The 27,825-nt window shown below is 42.4% G+C and overlaps 1 protein-coding gene across 3 annotated transcripts in view; it reads left to right on the top strand.

Moving 5' to 3' along the window:
- Positions 1–27,825, top strand: part of LMBR1 (limb development membrane protein 1) — a 151,410-nt gene that overhangs the window by 17,172 nt on the left and 106,413 nt on the right. For 2 of the 3 annotated variants that reach the window (XM_043590023.1, XM_043590022.1), the window contains exons 2-4: positions 15,903–15,975; positions 18,128–18,167; positions 24,809–24,948. In XM_043590023.1, coding sequence (XP_043445958.1) covers positions 15,903–15,975; positions 18,128–18,167; positions 24,809–24,948 — 253 coding nt within the window. Of the gene's footprint in view, positions 1–15,902; positions 15,976–18,127; positions 18,168–24,695; positions 24,726–24,808; positions 24,949–27,825 lie in introns of those variants that run through there. The other variant, XM_043590024.1, reaches the window with a different exon arrangement.

The raw sequence follows: 27,825 nt of genomic DNA, 5'->3' as shown, positions 1-27,825 counted from the left end.
GGCTCTGTGATGTCAGTGCAGAGCCGGACGCAAGGCTTGATCCCACCTGAGCTGAAATCAGGAGTTGGACACTTAACCAACTGAGCCAACCAGGTGCCCCTCAAAGGAAATTCTTGTTACCAGAGCCACTCCTTACCACCACATCAGTCAGGCTTCTGCATAATAACAGGGGATTACAGCTAAAAGAACTGCAAGGCTCAGACTCTTTAAGAGGGAGTCTCTAGGGGCGCCTGGATGGCTTAGTCAGTTGGGTATCCAACTTCTGCTGAGGTCATGATCTCACAGTTTGTGGGTTTGAGCCCTGTGTTGGCTCTGTGCTGACTGCTCAGAGCCTGGAGCCTGCTTCAGATTCTGTGTCTCCCTCTCTCTCTGCCACTCCACCGCTCACACACACTCTCTCTCTTTCTCTCTCTCTAAAATATAAACATTAAAAAGTTTTTAAAAAAATAATAAAATGAAAAAAAAAAAGAGGGCATCTCTAGAGAAAACCAAAGCAACAATGGGAGACAAAAACAAGCACACTAGGGGACATTCTAGCATCTGATCCCAACGGGTACATCAAACAGGAAGCAGCCCATCTCACAGTCAAGATACGTGTAAACCTCGCTGGAGTCTTATTTACCCCAATTGTTTTTATCCTATACGTAAAGTCCAACTTTTAACAAAAAAATTACAGAGCATACTAAAAGTCAGAAAATACAGTTGGGGGTCTCCTAGGTGGCTCAGTTAGTTGAGTGTCTGACTCTTGATTTCAGCTAGGTCTTGATCTCACCATCGTGGATGGTGCTTCACTCCTGCTTTGGGCTTCACTCTGAGCATGGACCCTGCTTAGTATTCTCTCTCTCCCCCTTTGCCCCTCTCCTCTGCTTGCTCGCTCTCTCTAAAATAAAAAATAAAAAATAAAATACAGTTGGAAGAGACAGAAAAGGCATCAGAAGCAGACTCAAATATCACAGAGATTTAGGGATAATAAAACCAGAATTTGAAATAATTAATATGGTAAGAGCTGTAACAGAAACAGTGTACAACATCCAAGAACAGATGGGTAATGTAAGCAAAGAGATGGAAACTTTCAGAAAGAATCAATGATGGGGCACCTGGTTGGCTCAGTTGGATAAGGGTCTGTCTGTTGGTTTTGGCTCTGGCCATGATCTCACAGTTCATGAGTTCGTGCCCTGTGTCTGGGCTCTATGCTGACAGTGCAGAGCCTACTTGGATCCTGTCTCTCCCTCTCTCCCTGCCCCTCCCACACTCACATTTTTTTTCTTCCTCTCTCTCAAAATAAAAATGAAAGAATCAAGGAATGGTAAAAATAAAATAAACTGTAATAGAATGAAGAATACCTTTGATGAGCTTATCAGTAGACTAGACATGCCCAAGGAAAGAAAAAAGAATCTAACAGAAAAGAAATGTCCTCAATGGAAAAGCAAAGAGAAAAAAAAGAATTAAAGAAAGGAACAGAGCACCCAAGAACTATAGGATAATTACGAAAGGTGTTACGTATGTGTATTGGGAATACCAGAAAGAGGAGAACAGGAGAAATATTTGAAGCAATAATGGGTGAGAATTTTTCAGAAATTACTATAGACACCAAATCACAGATCCAGAAAGTTCACAGACCACCAACCAGGATAAATACCAAAAAATAAAAAAATTAATGTGTAGGCATATCATATTCAACTGCAGAAAATTGGAGACAAAGTAAACAGGGGAAAGAACTAGGAAGAATAAAAATACCTTACAGATAGAGAATCTTAGGAGAATTATATCTGATTTCTTTTCAGAAAGAAGAGTAGAGAGGAGTGATATGTTTAAAATGTTATTAGAAAAAACATCCACCAAGCTAGAATTCTGTATTCAGCAAATTATTCTTTAAAAATAAAGGAGTAATAAAAACTTCTTCAGACGAGAATTGAGGGACATTATTGACGGTAGACCTGCTTGGCAAGAAATCTTAACAGAAGTTCCTCATAAGGAAAATTACTTAGGTGGGAAATTCAGATCTATATGAAGAAAGAAAGAATGTTAGAGAAAGAATAAATGAGGGTGAAATAAAATCTTTTGTTTTCTTAATATATAAGATAACAGTTTATTGCAAGTAATAGCAACACTTTTAGTGATTACATTTCGGGAGAAGTAAGGTGAATGACAGCTGTACTGAAGGGATGGGCGAGAGGAGCTGGGAACACTCAGTTACAGGGTGCTTGCACTACCCGTGATTAGGTACTTGACAGTGGACTCAGAGTAGTTGTAAATTACAAACTCTAAGGCAACCGCTAAAAAAATTTTAAATAACTATAATTGATATGTTAGAAGAGGAGAGAAAATAGAATCAGTTAAAACCAGAGGAGACAGACAAAGACTGAAAGACAAAAATAGAAACAGAGAACGTGGGCAAGAAACACACAAAAAAATAGTTAAAACTGTGATAAATATTCAACCAGTACTATTAATAATCATTTTAAATGTGAATGACCTAAGTGTATCTGTCAAAAGACAGAATCTATCAGAGTGCATTAAAAAACCCAACTGTATGCTGTTCATAAAAAATCCACTTAAGATGTAAAGATAGATTAAAAGTGAAGGGACAGAGAAAGATATACCAAGCTAACAGTAATCAAAAGGGAGCTGGAGTGGCTGTATTAATTTCAGACAAGGCAGTCTTTAGACCGAGGAAAATTATAAGAAATAGAAGGGGCAATAGAGAATGAAAAAGGGTCAACTTTCCAAGGAGACGTAACAGTTCTTAATGTGTATGCATTTAACAACAGAGGTTCAAAATATGTGAGGCAAAAACTGATAAACTGCAAAGAGAAACGGGTGATTCTACTCTTATAGCTGGAGACTGCCACACCCCTCTGTCACTAATTGACAGATCTAGCAGGCTGGAAACCAACAAGGGTATATCATTGAACAGCAATATTAGTCAGCTGGATCTAATGGACAGTTACAGACTACTTCAGCAGCACGGTGTACATTTTCCCCAAGTTTGCATGAAGAATTCACCAAGATAGACCACATTCTAGGCCATACAACACATCTTAACAAACTTAAAGGAATAGAAATCATGTAATGTTTGCTCTGAGACCACAAAAGAGTGAAACTACAAATTAATAATGGAAATATAACTGGCAAGCTCCAAAATACCTAGAGATTAAGCAACCTCTAAGTAACACATGGGTCAGTGTGGTCTCTAGAAAAGTTAAAAAAAATTTTTTTTAATGTTTTATTTTACTTTTGAGGGAGACAGAGGCAGAATGCGAGTGGGTTAGGGGCAGAGAGAGAGGGAGACACAGATCTGAAGCTGGATCCAGGCTCCGAGCTGTCAGCACAGAGCCCGACACGGGGCTCGGACCTCACTAGCTGTGAGATCATGACCTGAGCTGAAGTTGGACACCCAACAACTGAACCACTCAGGCGCCCCGTAAAATGTTTTTAACTTAATGAAAATAAAATATATCAAAATTTGTGGGATGCGGCAAAAGCAGTGTGTAGGGGGAAATTCATAGCATTGAATGGCTATATTAGAAAAGAAGAAAGACTTAAAAATTAACAATTTAAGCTTCCACCTTAGAAAACTAAAAGAAGGGGCGCCTGGGTGGCTCAGTTGGTTAAGTGTCCAACTTCGGCTCAGGTCATGATCTCATGGTTTGTGGATTTGAGTCCCACATCAGGCTCTGTGTTGACAGCTTGGAGCCTGGAGCCTGCTTTGGATTCTGTGTCTCCCTCTCTCTCTGCCCTCCCCTGCTCACCCTTTGTGTGTCTCTTTCTCTCTTTCAAGAATAAACATTTTTTTTTTTAATTTTTTTTTTAACGTTTATTTATTTTTGAGACAGAGAGAGACAGAGCATGAACGGGGGAGGGTCAGAGAAAGAGGGAGACACAGAATCGGAAACAGGCTCCAGGCTCTGAGCAGTCAGCACAGAGCCCGACGCGGGGCTCGAACTCACATACTGCGAGATCGTGACCTGAGCCGAAGTTGGACGCTTAACCGACTGAGCCACCCAGGCGCCCCTCAAGAATAAACATTTAAAAAAAAGTTAAAAAAAACTAAAAAAAGAGCAAAGTAATTCCAAAGTAAGCAAAACTAAAAACATAGAGCAGAAGTTAGTGAAAGTGAAAATAAGAAATAAGTTTTAAAAATTCACAAAATCAAAACCTGGTCCTTAGACATACCAATAAAATTGATAAGCCTCTAGCTAGGCTAACCAAGAAAAAAAGAGAGAAAACACAAATTACTAATATCAGAAGTGAAAGATCATTTCTACTGAGTCAATGGGCATTAAAAAGATACTAAAGGAATATTATGAATAATTCTATGCCCACAAGTTTGAAAACCTAGATGAAATGGACAAATTTCTTCAAAGACACAGTCTACCAAAACTCACACAATGAGAAACATAATCTGGGTAGGCTTGCATATTTTAAAGAAATTGAATAACCAATTGACCTTCCCAAACACCATAGATGGTTTCACTGGTGCATTCTACTAAATGTTTAAGGAACAAGTGATACCAATTCTCTGCAATCTCTTATAGGAAATAGAAGCAGATGGAATACTTCTAGCTCATTCTTGGAGGCCAGCATTACCCTAATACTAAAATCAGACAAAAAACATTGCAATAAGAGAAAACTACAGACCAATATCTCTTATGAGCATAAATGCACAGTTCTGCAAGAAAAGGTTAGCAAACTAAATTCAACAGTGTGCCAAAAGAATTATTATGCACCAGGACCACGTGGATTTATTCTAAGTTATGCAGGCCTGGTTCCACATTCAAAAATCACTTAGTGTAATCCGTCACATCGATAGACTAAAGAAGAAACAGCATATGATCCTATCAGTATATGAAGAAAAAGCGTTTGGCAAAATCCAACATCCGTTTATGGTAAAAGCTCTCAATAAACCAAGAATATAGGAGAACTTCCTCAGCTTGATAAAGAACATCCACAAGATATCTACAGCTAACATCATACTTAATGATGAGAAACCAAACGTTTCCCCACTAAGATCAGGAACAAGGCAACGATGTCCTCTCTTCTCACTGCTTTTCTACATTGCACTGGGAGTCCTGGCTAACGCAGTAAACTGATAGGTGTACACATTGGGAAGAGAAAAAGAAAACTGTCTTCGTTCTCAGATGACATGATAGTCTATATAGAAAATCCCAGAGTCAGTAACAACAACAGAAAACTCCTGGGTTATGGCAAGATATTAAGATACAATGTTAATCCACAAAAGTCCATTGCTGTCCTGTATACTAGGATGAAAAATTGGAATTTGAAATTAAAAATACAGCGCCATTAACATTCGCACCAAGAGAAAATGCTTAGATATAAAACTACACTCTGATTTAAAAAAATCAAAGAAGATCTACATCAATGGAGAGACGTTCCTCTCTTAGAAGGAAGACTCAAGATCATTAAGATGTCAGTACTTAACTGTTTATTGCATGAATAAACTTGGTAGTAAATAGTTGTAAAGCAGTTTAATTTTCTCCCACTGTAAGGATTGTTTGTTGGATCTCTTTTCCCTTCCTTTGATGACAACTTTGGCTTATCTCTTAGTTTTATGGTCACTCTTACATACTGAAAATTAAGTACAGTCTAATTTAAACATCTACCTTTCATCCTATTCAAAGCGTCTTCCCTTTGCCCTGATTAGGTCTGATGGAGGCTAAGGATCTGGCAGTAGGAAGGGAGTGTAATCTACGCAGTTTATTTTAAGCAGTAGGAAGGGAGTGTAATCTACGCAGTTTATTTTAAAATTACTTATCTAGGCACTCAGGAAGATTCAAGAGATGTATAAGATAGTTCCTGTTGGTATTTAGTACCTTTAATGTACCTAAACTGTATGTAATAAAAAGTTTAGGAGACAAATTTTATGTACCTGAAACATTTAATGGAATTCAGAGGTTGTGCTGAAATCTGGGTACTAGGAGTATCGTGGGGATTCAGGAAGAGGGGGCTTTGTGGTAGAAGAGTTGTGCCTCGAATGTAGGAACCCAAAGGACAGGAGTGACAGCTGGCACAGAGAAAGCTGTGTTTTCTTTGTGTTTTGCTGGAGTCTGGGTCTCAGAAGGGATTTAAAGAAGTTTTTGCTGGTGACTTCCAATGTAAGAGTATGTAGAACCTGAAAAACCTCAAGAATAATAAATAAAGTGTAATATTGTAGATGACAGTAATGAGTTCGAGACTTATTGTGATAATCTTGAAAAATAGAATATTTACTCCTTGTTAAGGGTGTCAGTGTTACTTGTTTGTGGGGAAATACTATTTTACCTTTATCAAAGCACGAGTTGACATAACAGGGCAGTTTATTATGATGGTGCTAGTAACACTTAGAAAAGTAGATACTCGCTTGTGTTTCAAAGTCGTGTTAATTGTTCTGGAGATGGGGTATTGCTAATTTTGTTTCTTACCTCTTTGAATGGGGTTTGTCGCATTTACAAACAAGCAACGAACATATGCAAATATATCTGAAAGGAAAATTTGAGCTGCTAGCAACAAAATATTCAGTGTGTTTTTAATCAAATAGGGTTTTATTTATTTTTGTAAGAAGTCTGGAAGAATGATGTATTGGTGCATCCTGTGGGAACCTTGGAAATACTATGCTAAGGAAAAGAAGCCTGACACAAAAAGGCACATATTATGTTTTCGTTGATATGAAATATCTGGATTAGGCAAATCCATAGAAACAAAGCAGATTAGTAGTGGTAGGGGGCTGGGACATTGATGGCAGGACATGGGCTTATAGGGGTGTAGAGCATTGAGTATGATAAACACATTTATTTACTAGAGCAATCTTAATACCTTTAAAAAGTCATATTATTAGTATGTGTTTGGCTTGCATTTACTTTGTCTTTTATGGTGAATTAAAGTCTCCCAACTAAAGTAGTGGTTTACATTTTTCCTTGAATATTCAGTTTTTAAAAAAGTGTGTTTTTGTGCTGTGTTTTTGGTGCGTGCGTGAAGATTCTTTCTTCATTGTGGGCTTTACTGTTGTTCATAGAATGCCCTGTTTTGTCTTACTTTGCACCTTATGCCTTAAATTCATCCTTGTCTGAGAGAGGGAAAAAATGACAGTCAATTTCTTTTCTTCTTCTTCTTCTTCTTCTTCTTCTTCTTCTTCTTCTTCTTCGAGAGAGAGAGAGAGAGAGAGAGAGAGAGAGAACATGTGCAGGTACACACAAGTTGGGGAGGAGTAGAGGGAGAGAGAGAGCGAGAGGCAGAGAGAATCTTAAGCAGGCTCCATGCTTAGCGTGGAGCCTGCCGGGCTCAATCCCATGACCCTGGGATCATGATCTGAGCCAAAATCAAGAGTCAGACGCTCAAGCCAGTGAACCACCCAGGAGTCCCAACAGTCAGCTTCTTTGTTAGTGTCTGCCCAGTTTGTCTCTGTTTATCCTTTTGTTTTCAGTCTTTTTAGGTTACTTTATTTTCGATATGTCTCCATCTGTGAGAGTTTTCTTTTCATAATTTGTTTCATTTACAATTATGATTTTAATGTTTCATCTTTATTATTGCTTTCATAATATTGGTGTTATCCTGTCTTTTGCTGCATAGTCTGGATTTTTCTTTGTTTTATTGTTATTTTTCTGGCTCTTAGGATTACTTGAAGAATTATAATTTTAATTTTAGGGGCATCTGGGTGGCTCAGTCAGTTAAGCATCCAACTTTGGCTCGGGTTGTGATCTCATGGTTTGGGAATTCGAGCCCTGCATCGGGCTGTGTGTTGACAGCTCAGAGCCTGGAGCCTGCTTCAGATTCTGTGTCCCTCTCTCTCTCTGCCCCTCCCCCTGCTCATGCTCTCTCTCTGAAAAATAAATAAACATTAAAAAATATTTACTTATTTTGAGAGAGTGAGAGCAAGTGTGTGTGTGTGTGTGTGTGTGTGTGTGTGTGTGTCTGTGTGTCTGTGTGTGTGTGTGTGTCTGTGTGTGTGCGCGCGCGTGCAGGGGAGGGGCAGAGAGAGACAGGGAGAGAGGCAGAGAGAATCCCACGCAGGCTCTGTGCTGTCAGGGCAGAGCCTGACTCGGAGCTCAATTCCATGAACCAGGAGATCATGACCAGAGCCAAAATCAAGAATTGGATGCTCAACCTTGTGAGCCACTCAGGTACCCCAAGTTACCTCTTGTTTGGTTGATGGTTTTCTTTGCTTTGCAAAAGCTTTTTGTGTTGGCTTAGTCCCAATAGTTTATTTCTGCTTTTGTTTCCCTTGCCTCAGGAGACGTATCCATAAATATGTTGCTAAGGTTGATGTCCAACCTTTTCTTTTAGGATTTGTATGATTTCAGGTCTCATATTTAGGTCTTTGATCCATTTTGAGTTTATTTTTGTGTATGGTGTTAAGAAAATTGTCCAGTTTCATTCTTTTGCATGTAGTTGTCCAGTTTTTCCAGCAGCATTCATTGAAAAGACTGTCTTTTCCCCGTTGTATATTCCTGCCTCTTTTGTTATAGATTAATTAACCATATAGGTGAAGGTTTATTTCTGGCCTCTGTTCTGTTCCATTGACCTGTGTGTCTGTTTTTGTGCCAGTGCCATAGTGTTTTGATTATTTTAGCTTGTAGTACATTTTGAAATCTGGGATTGTGATACCTCCAGCTTTGTTCTTCTTTCTCAAGATTGCTTTAGTTATTCAAGGTCTTTTGTGGTTTCCTACAGATTTTAGGATTATTTGTTCTAGGTATGGGAAAAATTCTATTGGTATTTTGATAGGGATTGCAATGCATCTGTAGACGGCTTTAGTATGGACATTTAGTAATATTTTTCCAGTCCACGAGCATGGTATATCTTTCCATTTGTTTGTGTCATCTTTAATTAATTTCATGAATGTCTTATAGTTTTTGGAATATAGGTCTTTCATATCCTTGGCAAAATTTATTCCTAGTATTTTATTATTTTTTGTGCAATTGTAAACAGGATTGTTACTTTCATTTCTTTTTCTGTTACTTTGTTATCAGTGTATAGAAATGCAACAGTTTTAATATTAATTTTGTATCCTGCAACTTTACCGAATTCATCATCAGTTTTAATAGTTTTTGGTAGAATTTTTAGGGTTTAGGCTTTTTAGTTATTGTATCATATCATCTTCAAAGAGTAAGTTTTACTTCTTCCTTAGCAATTTGGATGCCTTTTATTTCTTTTTCTTGCCTGATTGCTGCCGCTAAGACTTCCAGTACTTTGTTGAGGGGAGAGTGAACATCCTTGCCTTGTTCCTGATCATAGAGAAAGAACTTTCAGTTTTATACCATTGAATATGATGTTAGCTGTAGATTTTTCATATGTGACCTTTATTACATTGAGGTATGTTCCCTCTAAACTCACTTTGTTGAGTGTTTTTATCATGAATGGATGTTGTATTTTGTCACTTGCTTTTTTGCATCTATTGACATGATCATATGGGTTTTTTTTTTTTTTAATCCTTCCTCTTGTTAGTGTGATGTATCACATTGATTGGTTTGTGAATAGTGAACCACCTTTGAATCTCTGGAATAAATCCCACTTGATCATGGTGAATGATTTTTTTTTTTAATGTATTGTTGGTTTGGATTTGCTAGTATTTTGTTGAGGATTTTTGCCTCTATGTTTAGCAGAGACACTGGCTTGTTTTTTTTGTTTTTTTGTAGTGTTTTTGTCTGGTTTTGGTATCAAGGTATCTGGTCTCAGATGGAATTTGGAAGCTTCTCTTCATCTTCTGTTTTTTTGGAATAGTTTGAGAAGAATAGGTATTAACCATTGAAGCCATCAGGTCCTGGACTTTTTTGTTGGTAGTTTTTCACTACCTATTCAATTTTATTACTAGAAATCAGTCTGTCAACATTTTCTATTTCTTCCTGATTCAGTTTTGGAAGAATGTATGTTTCTAGGATAGCCATTCTTTTTTTTTTTTTTTTTTAATTTTTTTTTTTCCCAACTTTTTTAAAATTTATTTTTGGGACAGAGAGAGACAGAGCATGAACAGGGGAGGGGCAGAGAGAGAGGGAGACACAGAATCGGAAACAGGCTCCAGGCTCTGAGCCATCAGCCCAGAGCCTGATGCGGGGCTCGAACTCCCGGACCGCGAGATCGTGACCTGGCTGAAGTCGGACGCTTAACCGACTGCGCCACCCAGGTGCCCCAAGGATAGCCATTCTTGATCAGCATCAGGACTAAAGAGCCATGTGGCAGCCACGGTTTCTGCCCTCTGATTTAGCCGGCACAGAGGGCATGCATGTTGTATCATTTCTGCCTGTGAGCTTTAGTGTCCTTACTTTTCCTCCCTGACCAGGAGATTAAAGCTCAATTTTTTTTTTAATTTTTAAAAAGTTACTATTTTTTATTTGAGAGGGAGTGAGAGAGTGCATGAGTGGGGGAGAGGGGCAGAGGGAATGAGAGAGAGACCGTAAGCAGGCCAACACGGGACTTGATCCCATGACCTTGTGATCATAACCCAGCTGAAGTCAAGAGTCCAACACTCAACCGACTGAGCCACACAGGTGCCCCAAAGCTCTGTCTTTTTAGAGAACCATGAGAGCCTGTTCCTCTCTCTTTTTATCAGCTGTACCTTACTCACTGTTAGTGGTGAAGGGCTGTAAAGACCTTCTCCTTTTTTGGTTAGGAATTTCTTTGTGTTCGCACTGGATATAGGGACGATAAGAGGTAAGATTACAGTGTGCCTGCATTTTGCTCATCCCTGTGGGTTGCTGTCTGTCTTGAATATGCATCATTTACGGGAGGAGCACTTGCTCCTAGTCCCAACTTTGGAACTAGAAAAATAGTCTAACCCATTCTGTGAGTTTTGTTCTAATATGTTATAGTTGTATTTTTATTTTCATTATGGGTAGCTTTTATTTCTTTTTAAATTTTTTTTTCAACATTTATTTATTATTTTTTTGGGAGAGAGAGAGACAGAGCATGAACAGGGGAGGGGCAGAGAGAGAGGGAGACACAGAATCGGAAACAGGCTCCAGGCTCTTAGCCATCCGCCCAGAGCCTGACGCGGGGCTCGAACTCACAGACCGCGAGATCGTGACCTGGCTGAAGTCGGACGCTTAACCGACTGCGCCACCCAGGCGCCCCGTTATTTCTAAATTAGTAATACTTATGTTTGGGAGAGCCTGGGTGGCTCAGTCAGTTGGGTGTCCAACTCTTGATTTTGGTTCAGGTTGTGATCCCAGGGTTGTGGAATCGAGCCCCAGGTAGGGCTTCATGCTTGGCATGGAGCCTGTTTGAGATCCTCTCTCTCTCTGTCTCTCTGTCTCTGTCTCTCTCTCCCTGCTTTTGCTTCTCTCGCCGGCTCATGTGTGCTCTCTCTTTCTCTCTCTCTCTCTCAAAATGAAAAATGTTGGGGCGCCTGGGTGGCTCAGTTGGTTGAGCATCTGACTTTGGCTCAGGTCATGATCTCATGGCTCTATGCTGACAGTTCAGGGCTTTGGATTCTGTGTCTCCTTCTCTCTCTGCCCCTCCCCCGCTCACACTCTGTGTGTGTGTGTGTGTGTGTGTGTGTGTGTGTGTCTCTCTCTCTTTCTCAAAAATAAACAAATATTAAAAAATTTTTTAAATAAATACAAATGAAAAATGTCAAAAAATTAATAAATTAGTCATGCTTATATTTGTTTTTATAATTGTTAGCTTTACTTCCGTTCTTAATTGAATTGCTTTTCATTAGTCTTTCCATTTTATACCATGCATTTTGGTTCCTTGATTTCCTTTTGTTCATTACTTTTCATGCCTTCTTATCCACTGTTTGTGCATGAACTTTCTGGAATTCCTGACACTTTTGTTCTCTAACGTTAAATACTAAGTTTAAAAATCTGAAAGCATTTGTTAATCATAACTTTTTCTTTCACCTTTGGTATTTTATTGCAGCTCTACCAGGAACCTCAGTTGATTGACATCTCCACTCTTTTTTTTTTTTAAGTTTATTTATTTATTAGAGCGTGCACATGCAAGCGAGAGCACAAGTTGGGGAGGGGCAGAGAGAGAGGGAGACAGAGGATCCAAGGTGGGCTCTGTGCTGACAGCAGAAAGCCTGATGTGGAGCTTGAACTCACGAATCGTGAGATCATGACCTGAGCCAAAATCAGATGCTCAGCCAACTGAACACCCATGTGCCCTGACATCTCCATTCTTATCCATCACTCTGTACTTGGTTTCTTTCCCCGCCCCCCCCACCCCCCATCTACTTAGGATTTATGGCCAATCGTTTCACTCAGCATCCATCACCCTGCACTTGGTTACTTGGTTTCTTTTTCTTTCCCCCCAGTCTATTTAGGATATATGGCCAATAATTTCACTTACTTTTGCTAATACCCAAGACCAGTGGTTTTCAAACTGTGGTCCTGGGATTTCTGAGGGTTGATGGTTAGAACCCTGGAGCAGACTAGGTTACCTGTGAAGAGCTTGTGGATTGAGAATAGATTTCTGGCTCAGCCCTGAGATTCTAGAGAATAATGGTGTTTTTTGTTTTTGTTTGTTTGTCTGTTTTAGACGAGTAATATTTAAAGGCTGGCAGGAAAGGCAAGCTAGTGATGGAGACTGGGTGAACAATCAGAGAAGGAGGACCTTTGCTGAGATAGAAGGTACTGCTCAGAGGTCAGGTGAAATTATGAGAGTGAAATTTGGCCTCTAGGTCATGGCTGACCGCTGCCAGGGCACCTGACGTTGGGCGGTGGACATGAAGTCCGATCCGTGGTTGGAGGAGGCGTGAGCGGTGCCCAGTGCGAATGTGCAGGTGTCGGCCATACAGGGAGGAGAACAGGGGAGGTGTTAGAGCCCTTAGAGCCCTCAAGCCTCTGCCCGTTCTGCCCGCGGCCCCCTCAGTGGCCGAGAAGCAGGCCTCCCCCCCCCCCCCCCCCCCGTGCTTGAAGGCTGCTTCACCTTGCCTGCCTCCCACTTCCTTGTGTTCTCTACGCCACTTCCCGCCTCATTCCTCGTGTGCCTGCTGTCTCCACTCCCCACGTGTAACTCTTCCTAGAAGAATGTGCTTCTGTTTCACTGAGAACATAGAAGCCCTCGGAAGGGTCTCTGTCGTTACGCTGCTGCCCCACATCTGCACACCTGCCCGCCATGGACTCACGTGTTCCCTGCTCTCCTGCTCTCGCTCCTCCTCCTCCTCGTGACCGGGGGCTTTCTTTCTGGCTCCCCAGCCTGGGCGTGTTGGCTTAGCAGTTGCCTTTTTCTCCCTTGCTTCGATAATTTTTCTCTCTGCTGGAATATGATTACAAGTGTGTGTAGCTTTTCTCCTCTTAAAAAAACCCCTCTTCGCAGGCCTCATCCCATTTCTTTTTCTTCCCTTTCCCATAAGTTCCTGGGAAGAACTGGCTACATTTTGTTTCCAGTTCTTCCTCTCTCTTAATCTGCTTCAGTCGGAGTTTTACGTTCAGCACTCCAGAAAAACCTTTCTCGTCAAGGTCACTGACGACCTCCGTGTTGCTAAATCCAGGTGTCAGTTCTCAGTGCTCGTCTTACTTGGTCTGTCAGCAGCATTTGACACGGCTGACGATCCCCTTTTCCTACACGAACTTTCTTCGTGTGGCTTTCAGGACGTCACAGCCTCTTGTATGCCTCCTACCTGCTGACTCCTTCTGTCAGGTTGGCTTCTAAGTATTGGAGAGCTCTGGGGCTTGGTTCTTGGAATCCTCTGGCTGCACTCACTCCCTAGGATGGAAATCCCATCTGGTCTCAGGGCTTTAAATGTCTATCTGCTTGTGTTCCCCCTGGCACCCCCCACCCCCCACCTTAAAAAATCCTAGCCGGGCTCCTTTCCCTGGATTGTACAGATTTCGTATCCCAACAGCCCATCCAGCCTCTCCACCTGAGTGGATAATAAGTATTTCACCGGCATCAGTGTAAACTGTACTTTTTAACTTCCAGCCCAAAATGACTTCATCATAATCTTTCCCGACGCAGGAAATGGCCACTGTCTCTTCCGGTTTCTTAGGCCACGCCCTCTCAAGGTGGTTTTCAAAACCTACCCCAAACTTGATCATTTTTGATAAGTCCACACACAGCTCCAAGTGACCTCTGCTCTGGATGATTGGTGGACGCTCCTGACTGCTCTGGCTGCTTCAGGCATTTTCCCCACTGTACCTAGAGTGAGCCTTTTCCCTCTGTCATGGATTCTGTCTCCCTCTGCTCCGAGTCCCACCGCGGATTCCCATCTCACTCAGGGTAAAAACCAACACTTTACTCTTTGTGAGGACTGGCACTTGTTGCAAACTTCTGCACAACAGGTGCGCTTTTTGGAACTAAGAACACAGCAGTGAATAAAACCAAGTTCCACCTTCGTTGAGCTTACATTCCAGTAAGAAGACAGCTAACCAGTCAGTAAGCGGTCAGTGGAACGGACGATGACCTTGTGCTGGGTTAGGGGCATGGGGAGCGCCGGCAGGGGCGAGGGGGCACACCTCACACGTGACACCTGAGGAGAGACTGTGGGAGAAGACGAAGCAAGGCACGCAGCTGTGTGGAGGGAGGCTATTCAAGGCCGAGGGTCTGAGCCAGGAAGAGCTCTGTGTGTTCGAAACGCTGGAGGGAAGAAGTAAGAGATGAGATCTCATCTTCCTGCTCTTAGTTCCCCAAAGTGCACCTGGTGTACCGTAAGCTCACAACAAGTAGTTGTCAAATGAATTTCAGTTAGTGTCTGTCGTAAATATTAATGCCCTGTCCGTTTGATCCCTCTGGCTGTAACCTCGTAAATCAGTTTCTGCCCAGCCCCCTTCTTTCCTTCCAGCGCTACCCAGACTCCTTCCATTGTAAACAGTCTTCCCTGACCCTAACGTCTTCTTGACGAAGATGTTCTATTCCTTTACCAATAACCGGTTTCCTTTTTGACCCATTTCCTACACTCCGAAGGATTTTGGGAGGATGTGGTGATGGTGTTGACATTCTCGTAACCATTGGAGTTCTCGGTGGGTCCCCAGCAGCAGGCCAGTTTGATGCTTTTTACTCTTGGCTCCTTTTTGGTCACTGTCAGTATGTCTCCTGTCATTCTCCCACTTGTCCCGGTTGTGACATGAGGCTCGCGGTCTTGCTCCATTCTCAGTTTGTCATTTCCTAGATGACATGGTACAGTGGATGTTCACACCTAGATCTAAGGTCATTTTCCATCCTGTGGCCAACATCCACTGTTCAGAAATCCGTGCGGAGGGGTGCTCCCTAGACTATCAGCACCTGGAATTGTTTCGTTTGAGAGTCTTCAAACTATTGGTACCTTGATCCTAGGATCTTAGCTCTAGTAGGACTTTATTTCTAGCACACTTGGTCTTTGACTATAATGAGATCTCCTGTTTCATGACCCATCTTCTTTTATCTATCATCCCCATAAAATTAAATGGAACTTAATTTGAATTTAATATTAAAAAAGTTTCTTATTCACCTGCTGTTTATTTTGACATGTGGTATATTTATTGAGTGATTATTCCCCCCCACACACATTGATTTGTGATGCCTCTTGTATGTAGAACAAAATTATATATTTTTTTATGTAATAGAATCTGTTTCGTTGATCTGTCAAATTGTGGCACCAGCACACTCTTTAAATGTTATTGAAGCTTTGTAGTATGTTTTGATATTTGGAAGGGACAGTAGTGTCTCATTGACTTTAGTGTTCAGGATTGTTGGTGACGATCTGACGCTTTACACTTCCATATGATTTTGAAAACAATTTGGTTAAGTTATAAAAAGAAAAATCTTCATTGGGCTTTTTCTTCTCTGCAATGATATTAAAAACTGGGCTATTTGACTTAGTTCATATAAATTAGTATTTTATCAAAAGTTTATATTAGCAAAATATCTAAAAATTTTACTTTTTTAATAGATTGAATCTTTTTGCCTATAAATACCAAAGATGTATCTTTTATAATCTTAACAAAGATGTGCGACAAATGTAAATGATCTGTCAATTTTTTTTTCAGATATGTTTCCTTCTTTTTGCCGTTCTCTACGTTGTTTCCTACTTCATCATTACGAGATACAAGAGAAAATCAGGTAAGTGGAAACATTGTAATTAAAACTTAGATTATCATGCCAACTGATGTATGGTATTTGGCCTGTGCAGTGCCCGCCCGCATGGTGGTGCCTGTATTTAGTACGGCCGCGATCGTGCCGCCCAGTTGCCTGGTCCCGAGGGCACTGACGGTACGGCCAGGGAATCTGCCCACTTGCGGGGTGGTCACCCTCTTAGACCCGAGCCCTTGTTTACCACTGTTCTTACGTCCGACTAAGATTAGTGTGTGGCTCTTCAGCATCTGGGAAATTCTAGAGTTTGTGAGGATATATGGGTCCTTGTGACTGGCTCTGACTTTGAACATGCATATCCCCATCCCATCCTTTCTCTGACTGCTGGACTATCTTTACCTTCTCTAGTTAATTTCACAGGTTCTGTGCCGGGGTTTTGTAAGGACCAAAGCAGTTGCCTAGCTGCCTTCTAGTAAATCTCAGCTGCTTCCTGTAGATCACAGGATTTTCCACCTGTGATGCTGGGCTGATTGTAGTGCCATATACATACTTAAGGATTCAGTATATTTAATACTCTTTCTGTCATAATAGTAAACTAACTAGAGTTTTGAAAGCAATTGGGAAATAGTGCTTGCTCTAGTGTTTTAGTTTGACTCTATGATTACACTAAAATACTTCTTGGAGTCTGTAATTTTTCAAAAATTTGAAGACCTGCAGATTCAACACAGTATCTTAACTATTAAATTTTTTTTTTAACGTTTATTTAGTTTTGAGAGACAGCATGAGCAGAGAGAACAGCATGAGCAGGGGAGGGGCAGAGAGACAGAGGGAGACACAGAATCTGAAAAAGGCTCCAGGCTCTGAGCTGTCAGCACAGAGCCCGACATGGGGCTCGAACCCATGAACCATGAGATCACGACCTGAGCTGAAGTCGGATGCTTAACTGACTGAGCCACCCAGACACCCCAATATCTTAACTATTTTTCAGATATTTTGGCATCAGGTTTTAATGATTGTGGACACAGAAGGAGGGGGAGAGAGAGTAAATGAATATAAGTGCACTGTTTAGGGGAAATTAGGAGATGATGAACAGAAAAGTTGGAGATTTATTAGATGATTTTTAGAGTAATGGCAGGGAGGGGTGATGGGTACCCTGGCCACAGTCGATTGTGGGGAGAAGAAACGAAATGGTTATGAAGCTATTAAAACATTCTTCAGTAGTTGATGGTTGATTGAGTGTGGACACAACAGTATAAAAATTAATTGTGACTATATTGTTTTATGGTCCTTTTGGTTGTGAAGTTATTTTGGGCAGCGTGTAATTAAGAATGGAGATTGGACTAAGAGAATGGCTCAAATGTGCCATTGACACTGGAGCAGCTGGACACTCGTGATTCCAGAGACTTACGTAGAGAGCCTTTGAGGACAACCCCAGTTAGGTATCGAGGAGAAGGAGGGGCAGGGGTGTTATGTAATATTCTTGTAATTGGATCATACTGTCTTTAGCTGGTAAGTTTACGTGGGATGACAAAGAGGGTTGACGGCCATGAGAGAGAGGGAGAGGGAGAGGGAGGTGGGTGAGCTCTGGGGCAGGGGGCATCTGCTACTTGGAAAAGATACAGAACTTGATACTTTTCTGTCTGTAACTTGAACAATAGTTATGAAGCATTGAGGCAGTGGTATCTAAGTGGTTTAGAATGGTCCAAGAGAATCTTCATTATTACCACTAATGATGACAAACTCAAAATACAGAAAAGTACATGTTCTCAAATTCTGATTTCTAATTTTATAATAAAAATTTTTGTTGGATATTATCAACTAAAACATTTCATTCATTAGCAACTACAATTTCACTTACGTTATATGACAATGAACTTGATAGTGGTCCTAATGTTCTACTAAGTTTTATTTTCTTGAGCACTAAATATTTGGAAAATTTTAATTTATATAGAGTATTTTTGTTAATCAGGATTCTCGTTAATCAAAACACTCTTCTCTAGCTGAATTCTATCCTATGTGATTTAATGAGCTTTGAATTTGGATCCATGCTGAAATGAACAGTTGCTTTTTAAAAATCATTTCTGTTCAATAATCACTTTAAGTTTCTATTTTTGTTTATAGTTTCTGATAAATGAAACATTGTATTGAAGATAAAAACTTAACACCTTACACATTTTTACAGATGAACAAGAAGATGAAGACGCCATAGTCAACAGGATTTCGTATGTATTTTAAAATTCATTTGTTCTGTTTCTGATTCTGAAGTCATAAAGTTTTCAAATTTAATTCACACTTTTGGGCATAAATGTGGAAAAAAATTCACCTAATGTATTACAATGCTTTTTCTCCATATTAACCCTGCCCTTGGAAGCACGCATAAACAAATATACAATTGATTCTTGAACACTGGGGGGTTAGGGGTGCTGGCCCTGTGCAGTTGGAAATCCGTGAATAATTTTTGACTCCCCCAAAACTACTAACAGCCTGTCTTACTCATAACATAAACAGATGATTAACGTGTGTTTTGTGTTATGTGTGTTATATACTGTATTCTAACAAGTAAGCTAGAGAAAAGAAAATGTTATAAGAAAATCATAAGGAAAAGACATTTACAGTACTGTCCTGTATTTATTTAAAAAAAATCGCTTATAAGTGGACCCATGTGTTTCTAATCCATGTTGTTCAAGAATCAACTGTACGCGGATAATTGAGGATTATCTCCAGTTAAAATTTGCTGGCTTGAGGAACCGACAGTTTTACCTTCAGAGGTTTTAACCTGGAAATGGGCTTATGGCTGGGAAAATTGCTGGGCCACAGGAAAGAAGACTCGGGCTGTTTGGTCTGCGGAGAAGACTGTGACAGTCTTGGAATAGGGAGCAGGTGCCTGTTCTGGTTAATTGAACACTTACCGGCTGTGAGCAGGGAGATGGGCTTGGGTGGTTCTTTAGGCTCCGTACAGCTCTCTTCCTGTGTCTGTTTGCTGCTGCTGTTATTGACGAACCCTTTCATGTTTTTGAGGCATCAAACTGGATGGAGGGCAGTGAGTTTCTTTCTGTCACATTTTGCTTGATTAAAATTTGAAATCACACAGCTGCAGCTACATAGGAGAGTATCTTATTCTAATTCTTTTTTATTGATACTTGAAACACTTTTGGCATAGTTTTGAATTTATAGAAAAGTTAGAAATATGAAAAAGAGCCTCCCCCCACACCCCAAACCGTTTGAGAAGTTGCTGACTTGGTTCTTCATTTCCTTGGGATACTTTTGTATATAATTCCTATGAACAGTTTATTCTCCTGTGTACCTCCCATACAACCATCAAAACAATGAAATTGATACAGTGTCACTCATGCCCCATTCAGATTTCCCAGTTGTCCAGTAATGTTCTGTGTTGCAAAAGGACTGTGTTTGGAATCCACACTGCACGTAGTTGTCCTGTCCCCACCTCTTCAGTATTTCCTTGACTTCCCTGACCTTGATACTTTTGAGGATCACAGGCCAGTTGTTTGGATTTGTTTTTTCATGATTAATACCAGGTTATTCATCTGTTGCTGGGGCGGGGGGAGGTGCGTAGGAGGGAGGAGGAGAGAGAGAGACCACATGTATTCATAGTCACATACACAGGTACTCTCAGGTATGCTGGAATAGTACTCGGCCATGAAAAGGAGTAAAGTACGGACGCATAGTGCAGCATGTAGGACCTCGAAGACATCATGCTAAGTGAAGAAAGGCAGACACAAAAGGCCACAGAATGTATGATTCTGTGTATGAGAAGTAGCCAGAATAGGTAAATCCATCAGTATCATATGTATGGTTACTGGGGATGGAGGGGAGGGCAGAATGGAGAGAAATTGCTTAATGAATACAGAGTGTTTTTAGGGGTGATGAAAATGTGGGACTAGAAAGAGGTGGTGGTTGCACAACACTGTGAATACATTGAATCCTACTAAATTGTAAGTTTCACATGGTTAATTTTATGTTATGTGAATTTCGCTTCAGTAAAAAATACTTCCAACTAGTAAGTGACTTGAATAGGGCTGATTTGATTCATAACTGAACAGTGAATATAAATGGACCCCGCGTTACTAGACGTGGTAATTTAAATGATTTTAAATGCCCTAGGGAAAACATCTGTAACTTTATACTGGGGATTCTTGCTCTGTGGGTTTAAAACTTAGGCCCATAGCTTGATTTTTATTTACAGGATTGGGGGTCTTAGTTTGATTCCTAACATCATGACATTTGTGAAAATTCTTAAGTGATTCATTATTTTTCTCTAAATTGCGGCTCCCGTAAAAACGGCGTAGTTCACTTACCTCAGGAAGCTACAGCGAATCACAGACCGAGTAAAGGCAAGGATTCTGTCCCAAGCGAAGGAGCTGTGACATGGGTACCACTCTCCTCTCCGTGTCGTCTGCGCTCCATTTTTGGTGGCAGATCTGCGCGCGTGCATCTGTGGCTCAGTAATTCCTCATCAGGCCAGAACACACACTTCGGCTTTCCCCTTGGCTACGCCTCGTCTCCTTGTGCGGAGGCTCAGGAGCCCTGCGCTCTTCACCCCGCTCCTCCCAGCTCTGCTGTGGCCGCTGTGTGTCTGGGGCTTTGGGTTCTCCCCGCGGGCAGTGCCCGTGTCGTGTGACTGGAGCAGACCTGCCCTTCCTGCAGGCCGACGGGTGTGCACTGACAGTAAAGACTGGACAGAGCCAGGGCCGGTCCGGTCCCTGACCCCTCCTCCCAACGACCTCTTGGGCTTCCGCTGTCCTTTGGTTTCTTGCTTCCAGACGGAATGAGTGAGCGTGGAGGAGGAAGGCAGATCCGGGTTCAGGTTCTGAACTCAGGATCGACTTGAGTCCAGAAGAGATTGAGAAACAAGGATTTGTTTTCTCTGTGTGAAGGAGAGTTGCTGCTTCACTCTCGTGCCGTGGTGTGGATTAAAACACCCGCGACACAGTCGCGAGTCGGTGCTCGGTGCGCAGTCCGTGGGAGCTCAGCCTCCCTTCTCTCCACCATCTTGCTTTGCCTCGCGGCCTCCACCAAAGAGGAGGTGGAAGGCAAGGCCTGCCTGCGAGGAGCCAACAGAAGTCCTCAGGTCCTAAAAGAGGAACCCGAAAAGAGCTCAGACGAGTTCTGAAGTGTGACCGGCAGCCCCGGGGGCCGCTGCAGCAGGGTCCCCACGGTGGCCTGAGCTCTCCCGTGAGCACGGAAAGCCTGTTCCCTGGGCTTTCTCACCTCCCTTTACACCCACCTTTGCTTTCTCCTTTACCCTGTGTTCTGTTCTCTATTTGTATCTACTCACGCCCCCAAAGTAACTATGCAACCAAAAGTTCCATTTCCTGAGAGCTGCTGTCAGCTAGTTATTTGATTTGATTTAGAATAAAGTAATTGGTATAAAAATAGAATGCCTAATGGCTGAAACTTTTGTGAGCCTCTGCAGGTGAGCGAAGGGCCTCCATGCAGGAGGTGGGCCTAGCACGAGGCGCCAGAGCCCGTGGTGGGGGGTGACCTGGCGTGGGCTCTCAGGGTCTGAGAGGAGGGAGGGCGTTTTCCCTGTGGAGGGAAATCCTGACAGGGGTGTCGTCTCGAGGGGTGATGAGGAGCACCCACGTGTGTTCGGGGGTGCTCTGTCACGGGGTCAGCGCCCCGGCAGTGTGGCAGAACCCAAGTAGGCTGAGGAGGGTGTCCCCGGAGGGATGGCCTGGCATGGGTGTCAGAGGTCAGTGGGAGGGAGGCAGGACAGTCCAGAACGGGGACTCACCAGAGCAGGAGGGCGCCTCTGCATGGGGTGGGGGTGCCAGATTGCGTCCACGGCATTGGTCCATCAAGGGTAACGGAAACCATTTGCGGTTAGGGGAGAGGGAGCGAAAATGAACAGAGTTGTTGCGTTGCAGTTGAGAGTATCAGTGTGGATTCATGGTTTTCGGCATAGAGTTATTGAGCCAGATCTAGACGTAAAGGTGGGTTCACGTAAGTGTGTAAATGCACAGATATGCGTGGTGCCTCAGCCTGTTCACTGAGAGCGCAGCACCGCGGTGGCAGTGAGTATATTTAGCACCCAGATCCTCACTGCTAAGTGTGATTTTCCGCTGACAGGAGCCAGGGCTCCCTGAGAGAGAAGCTGACTGCAGGGCTGGGGCGGGGGGGAGTTCAAGGCTCGTTTCGTGCACGTGGTGCTGCCAGAATGCAAGGAAGGGCCCCAAGATCCGTGCTGGAAAGACAGGTCAAAAGGACCTGGAAGCCTTCGAGGGCTTTCACATCGGTCGGGGACACTCTGAGCGTCAAGATAATGATTGTAATGGATCCCACACAGGATAAAATAGAACAATCTTGGGTTCATGCTGTTCAGAATCAGTAAATGAATAAATTGTTTGACAAGGAACAGGATATTTTTCCTAGTTTCTAATTTAGCTTCCCACAAAGTACGAATTAAAAGGGAAAAGAATAACGTTAGGGCGGACAGCCCTGGCAGGCGGCATCCTGACCAGTGATCGGGCAGAACGTGACCACAGTGGGGCAGGCAGGAGTTCTGGGCCACCTGGTAACCTGCAGAGAGAAGTGTGGAGCGTGGCTTCTGTGATACTCCTGGCTCCTGGAGTTGAAGATGAGAGGGGTCCAAAGCCGAGCTGCTAATCCCCCCGGCTCCAGCTTCAGCCTTCTCTGTCATAGTTGGGACCAGCTCCACCTTCCCGTTCTCAGACTAAACACTCAGAGTCAGCCTTGAGCCCTCCCTCTCAGCCCTCCCTCACCCCCCAGGAAGTCCCGTGTGTTCTGTCCTCAGAATCTGCTCCCTGCAGAAGGCGACATTTCTGAAGCTGTACTCTAACCTGAGGGACGCTTCCGTAGGTCTGTAAGCTATGACCACTGCTGCCCTTTTTTGACTCGATAGGGACCCCTTGCCAGCGGTTACCTGCACTGCCTCAGCCTTTTATGACTGAGTAGCTCTGGTCCCGCTGCTCACGGATCGCATCGTCTTGTCTGTATGTCCAGAGCCCAGTCACAGGACCTGCAGTGCAGTAGATTGAGGACGTGTTTTGTGGAGAGTTGGCATCATTGTTATGGTGACCATACATTCAGCATTTTCCGGATCACTCATGATTTCAAATACTGTACCTATTTGCGTTCGTAAGCTTACTTTTTTGTCGGATTACAGGTCCTGGTTTCTGATTTGGAAACTGTGGTTGGTCTTCTTGCTGGGTACGTGGTGGGTGTCATGTGAGCTGAGAGAAGTGAGGAGGGTGGTGCTGAGGGTGCTTCATAGGGCACGTGACACAAAGCGGACCCTGGGGGCAGAGCTGACTGCGCCCAGGGACACGGAGCCATGAAATACATGGTCTCTAGGGGTGCGAGAAGGCCAGGTACCTCCCACTGTAGGTGGGACTGTGTTGTGGAACACACTGGAATAGCTGTGCGGGACCTCGCATGCGGAGATTGTGGGTTGACCTGATTTGTAGCATTGGAAGGAAGAAACGCTGGCGGTCAGGGCAGCTTCCTCACTTGACTTGCGAGGACAGAACCAAAGACGCACGCTTCCGGTCACTGGCTGGCCGTTGCCAGAGCTGGCAGTGGACTGGGATGGAGACTTTTCCAGTGCTTTCCCCGGGAAACATGCCCACTCGGCCAAACAGCTCGTGAGACTTCTGTGTCTGATTTGTCTGTGCTGTGTTTTTGGTACGTGTCACATGGTCTGCATTTAAACACTTACCGGCCATTTACTGAACGGAGGTTTCCGGGTCGTTTTGCCTTTGAAGTAGGAAAGCACTTCTGCTTGTGGCCACAAGATGGCGTGGGCCTCAGTTCCTCGAGTAGGTGTGGATTAGGAACGTTCAGCATGACTTTTTCTTAAATCTTCGTACGCTTGTTTTCACATTTTCCTGTATTGACTTTAAAGGGATGGATATTAAATTAAGGTTCCATCTCTAATGTTGGTGAGGTTATCTTTTCTTTTGCCTTGTTGGTCTTAAAAAATCTTTAGATAAAAAATGTTAAGCATTTCGGGCATGTATAACTGAGAAAGTGAAAGCCCCTTAGAATCCTCCTATTCTATGGGATTGTCATATATTATGCTAGGGTTTTTTTGGGGGTTTTTTTGTATCTCTGTTTTCCTGTGTGTATATATGTGTTTTTTGAGAGGGCTGGTGTGGGGGAAGCATGTTTTTTATTTATTTTTCATGCTTTTTCAGTTTTTTTTAAAATTTATTTTAGACATCTTTCTGTATTAGGACATATTAGCAACATCTTATTTTTAAAAATGCCAAAATAGTGTTTTAAATATCTTTAATAGTAGAATACTGTTTAATAGCTCCCTACTATTTACTAGTATCACTTATTTTGCCTTTACTCATTTTAAGAGGTAGCTGACCATTGGCTTTGTAAGTTTTTTCTCTTGAAATAACCATTTTGGTCTGATTTGTTTTTCATACTGTCTTCACAAGTAGTTTTTCGCCTGAGTCAGTGTTTGCATTGCTCTTATGATCTATTTGCCAAAGTTGTTAATTTAACGCCATGGTGAAATAAATACTTAAATTTAAAAAAGGAAAGAGTCTATGGCATATTCTTTGTAAAATGTACGAAGTACTCTGTTTTCGGTGTGTGAATCTTTTAGGGCCTGCTCGTTCAAGTTCACGGGCTTCTCACGGGGTGAGGCATTGTGGAGTGTGTCTAATTGAACATCTCCAGCCACACAGCATCGTTGGTCTCCTGGTCTCCCAACTACATACACTTAGTGAACACTTCTCCCAACTACACTTAGTGAAATTCTCATGTAACTTCTTGGATTAAGAGATGTAAGAGTTTTCATCCTTTTGGAATTTGTACCATATTCCTAGCCTTTTCCAGTCGCTGGTGACAGCCGTCTCTTCTCTTCCAGGTTGTGTTTGAGCACGTTCACGCTGGCGGTGTCGGCCGGGGCGGTTTTGCTTTTACCCTTCTCCATAATCAGCAACGAGATCCTGCTCGCCTTTCCTCACAACTACTACATTCAGTGGCTGAATGGCTCCCTGATTCATGGTCAGTGTGTGTCGCTCATTATAATCACAATGAACGTTTTCGTTTTTTACTGCCCTGTATTTTTCGATTTGCCTTGTCTTCATTTGCTGCCTAATTTGCATCTGCCTCCAATAAACCACGAGTCCCTCATAAAATCAGAACACCAGATTTTACTTACTATTCCTATTCTTAGTTGTGAAAGGCTTTTCTGTTTTACTTAGTCAAGAAGCAGTGTTTATACTTAACAATGATTTTGATAAGTATTCATTTAAGTATTTATTCAAAACTGTTTTTAATTTAATTTCATTTTTTACTTTTATTTATTTTAGAGAGAGAGAGTGAGTTGGGAAGGCGGGTGGGGAGAGAGAGAGGGGGAGAGGGAGAGGGAGAGGGGGAAGAGGAGGGGGAGGGGGAGGGGGAGGGGGAGGGGGAGGGGGAGGGGGAGGATGAATCCCAAGTAGGCTCCGTGCTTAGCATAGAGCCCGTTGTGGGGCTTGATCTCACAAACCTCAGATCATGACCTGAGCCAAAATCGAGTCAGATGCTTAACCGACTGAGTTGCCCAGGTGCCCCAATTTAAATATTTAGCAAGAGAATTCTGGTTTATTTGGATATGTGAAAAGAACTCAGCCTCCATTTGAGACCAAAATAGTAACCATAGTTTTCTACTTTAATTTCCTGTTAGTAACGTTTGTCATTTAAAAATGTGTAACAGAAGGGGGAAAACTTTTTTGTCAGTATAGGCTTTAAAATTAATGGTTAAAAATGGTTAAAAAATGACTTACTGGGGCACCTGGGTGGCTCAGTCGGTTAAGCATCCGACTTCAGCTCAGGTCATGATCTCACGGTTTGTGAGTTCGAGCCCCGTGTTGGGCTCTGTGCTGACAGCTCGGAGCCTGGAGCCTGCTTCGGATTCTGCGTCTCCCTCTGTCTCTGCCCCTCCCCTGTTCGTGCTCTGTCTCTCTCTCCGTCTCTCAAAAATAAACTCTAAAAAAGGAAAAGGGACTGACTTACGATGGGCAACATAGTATATTGCTTGGAGGCCAAATATACCTGCTTTCCAGTCTTGACTCTTCCATCTTCTAGAAATTTTTAGTGAAGTAAGATATTTTAATTTTAATTTATAAAATATATTAAAAGATCTAATACATAGATCTTTTTTATGTTTCATTGCCCTTCCCCTTCTTTTCATACTGTGATTTCTTTATGTGTGAAACCCATCAACTTTTTAAATGTTTTATTTATTTATTTATTTTTTGAGGAAGGAGAGTGTTCACACATGAGTTGGGGAGGGGCAGAGAGAGAGGGAGAGAGAATCCCAAACTGGTTCTGTGCTGTTAGTGCAGAGCCTGATGCGGGGCTCAGTGGCACGAACTGCGAGATCATGACCTGAGCCGAAATCAAGGGCCAGATGCTCAACTGACTGAGCCACCCCAAAACACATCAGCCTTTTTTTAGATTTTTGTAAATGTGCTCTAGTTATTTTACTTTTTAACTTCATTTGCTTTTTAGATTGATGGAATTATTAACATTTTTATATTGTCCAGTCTTTTGTCTTCCCTTTGGTCTAATTGTTTTGTGTTTAGAAGATCCTTTCCCTCCCTGAGATGTGACAAATACTGTGTCCCCCCGCTCCCATTTTCTCAAAATGATTTTGTTTATGCTTAACTGTTTAATTCATTTGGAGTTTATACAGACAACTCCCTTTTCTCTTACCCCTTTGTGTTGAAAGGAATGACTACATTTGCTGTAGAATATTTGCAAAACAAAATGTATGCTGAAGAAAATTGTTACTCCCAATCCTACAAGCATATAACTATTGTGCATCCATTCTGTGGCCTGTGGCCTTGAATGTGGTGTGTTCCTGTGAGCACAACCAAGTGGAAAACCCTCACGGACTCAGGGTTAGTTTGTATCTCCCCCTGTCCACACATAAGGGGGAGGTTTCCATGCCATTAACTACTTTTCTGTGCGATTTACAATATTGCCTGGAGCTGTGTTAATCATGGAGTGTTTCCAATTTTTTAATTAAACTGTAGTGTACATCTTTACAAATATTTGTCCGTAGGATAAATTTCTGCGATTCACTTGCCAGTTAAGCATACTTGCAGAGGACTTGAGAGGATATTTCCCATCCGCAAAGCTGAAGTCCCCTGCTGGTTTCACGTTCATCGGTGGGGTGGGGGAGGGGCTCCTCTTCTCAGAATGCATCTTCACCACCTGTGGGCATCACTTAAAACCTGCCAATTCAATAGCGGAACATTTCCCCTCTTACATGTACATTTCTTTAATTACTAGTAAGGGTGGACACTTACAAAACAGAGGTCACTCATACTTATTTTTTAGTAAATTGACTACCTGTGATTCCTTTGCTCATTTTTGCAGTGTTTTCTCCCCTCTTTTTAAGTTTTTATTTAAATTTCAGTGATGTAACACAGTGTAGTATTAGTTTCAGGTGTGCAATACAGCGATTCAACACTTCCCTATATCACCTGGTGCTCATGTCAACGTGTGCCCCCCTTAGTCCCCATCACCTATTGCACCCACTGTCCTATCCACCGCCCCTCTGGTGACCGTCAGTCTGTTCTCTGTCGTAAAGAGTCTGTTTCCTGGTTTGTCTCTGTCTCTTGTTGCTACGCTTATTTGTTTTGTTTCTTAAATTCCACATGTGAGTGAAATCATACGGTGTTTGTCTTTCTCTGACTGACTTTTCCACTCTGCGTTATATTCTCTAGATCCATCCATGTTGTTGCAAATGGCAAGACCCATTGTGGGGTAGCTCCAGTCTCCCCTTGGTGGTCAGGACCAGTTATCCCAGCCGGCACAGGAACTCCCTTCCTTGCTGGTTGATTCAGAGGCATGAGGATCCAAAGTACTGGGCAGCAGTCTGAACTTCCA

Source organism: Prionailurus bengalensis, chromosome A2, assembly GCF_016509475.1.
Source record: "Prionailurus bengalensis isolate Pbe53 chromosome A2, Fcat_Pben_1.1_paternal_pri, whole genome shotgun sequence".
Lineage (NCBI taxonomy): Eukaryota > Metazoa > Chordata > Mammalia > Carnivora > Felidae > Prionailurus > Prionailurus bengalensis.
This window is presented reverse-complemented; position numbering and strand designations above follow the sequence as displayed.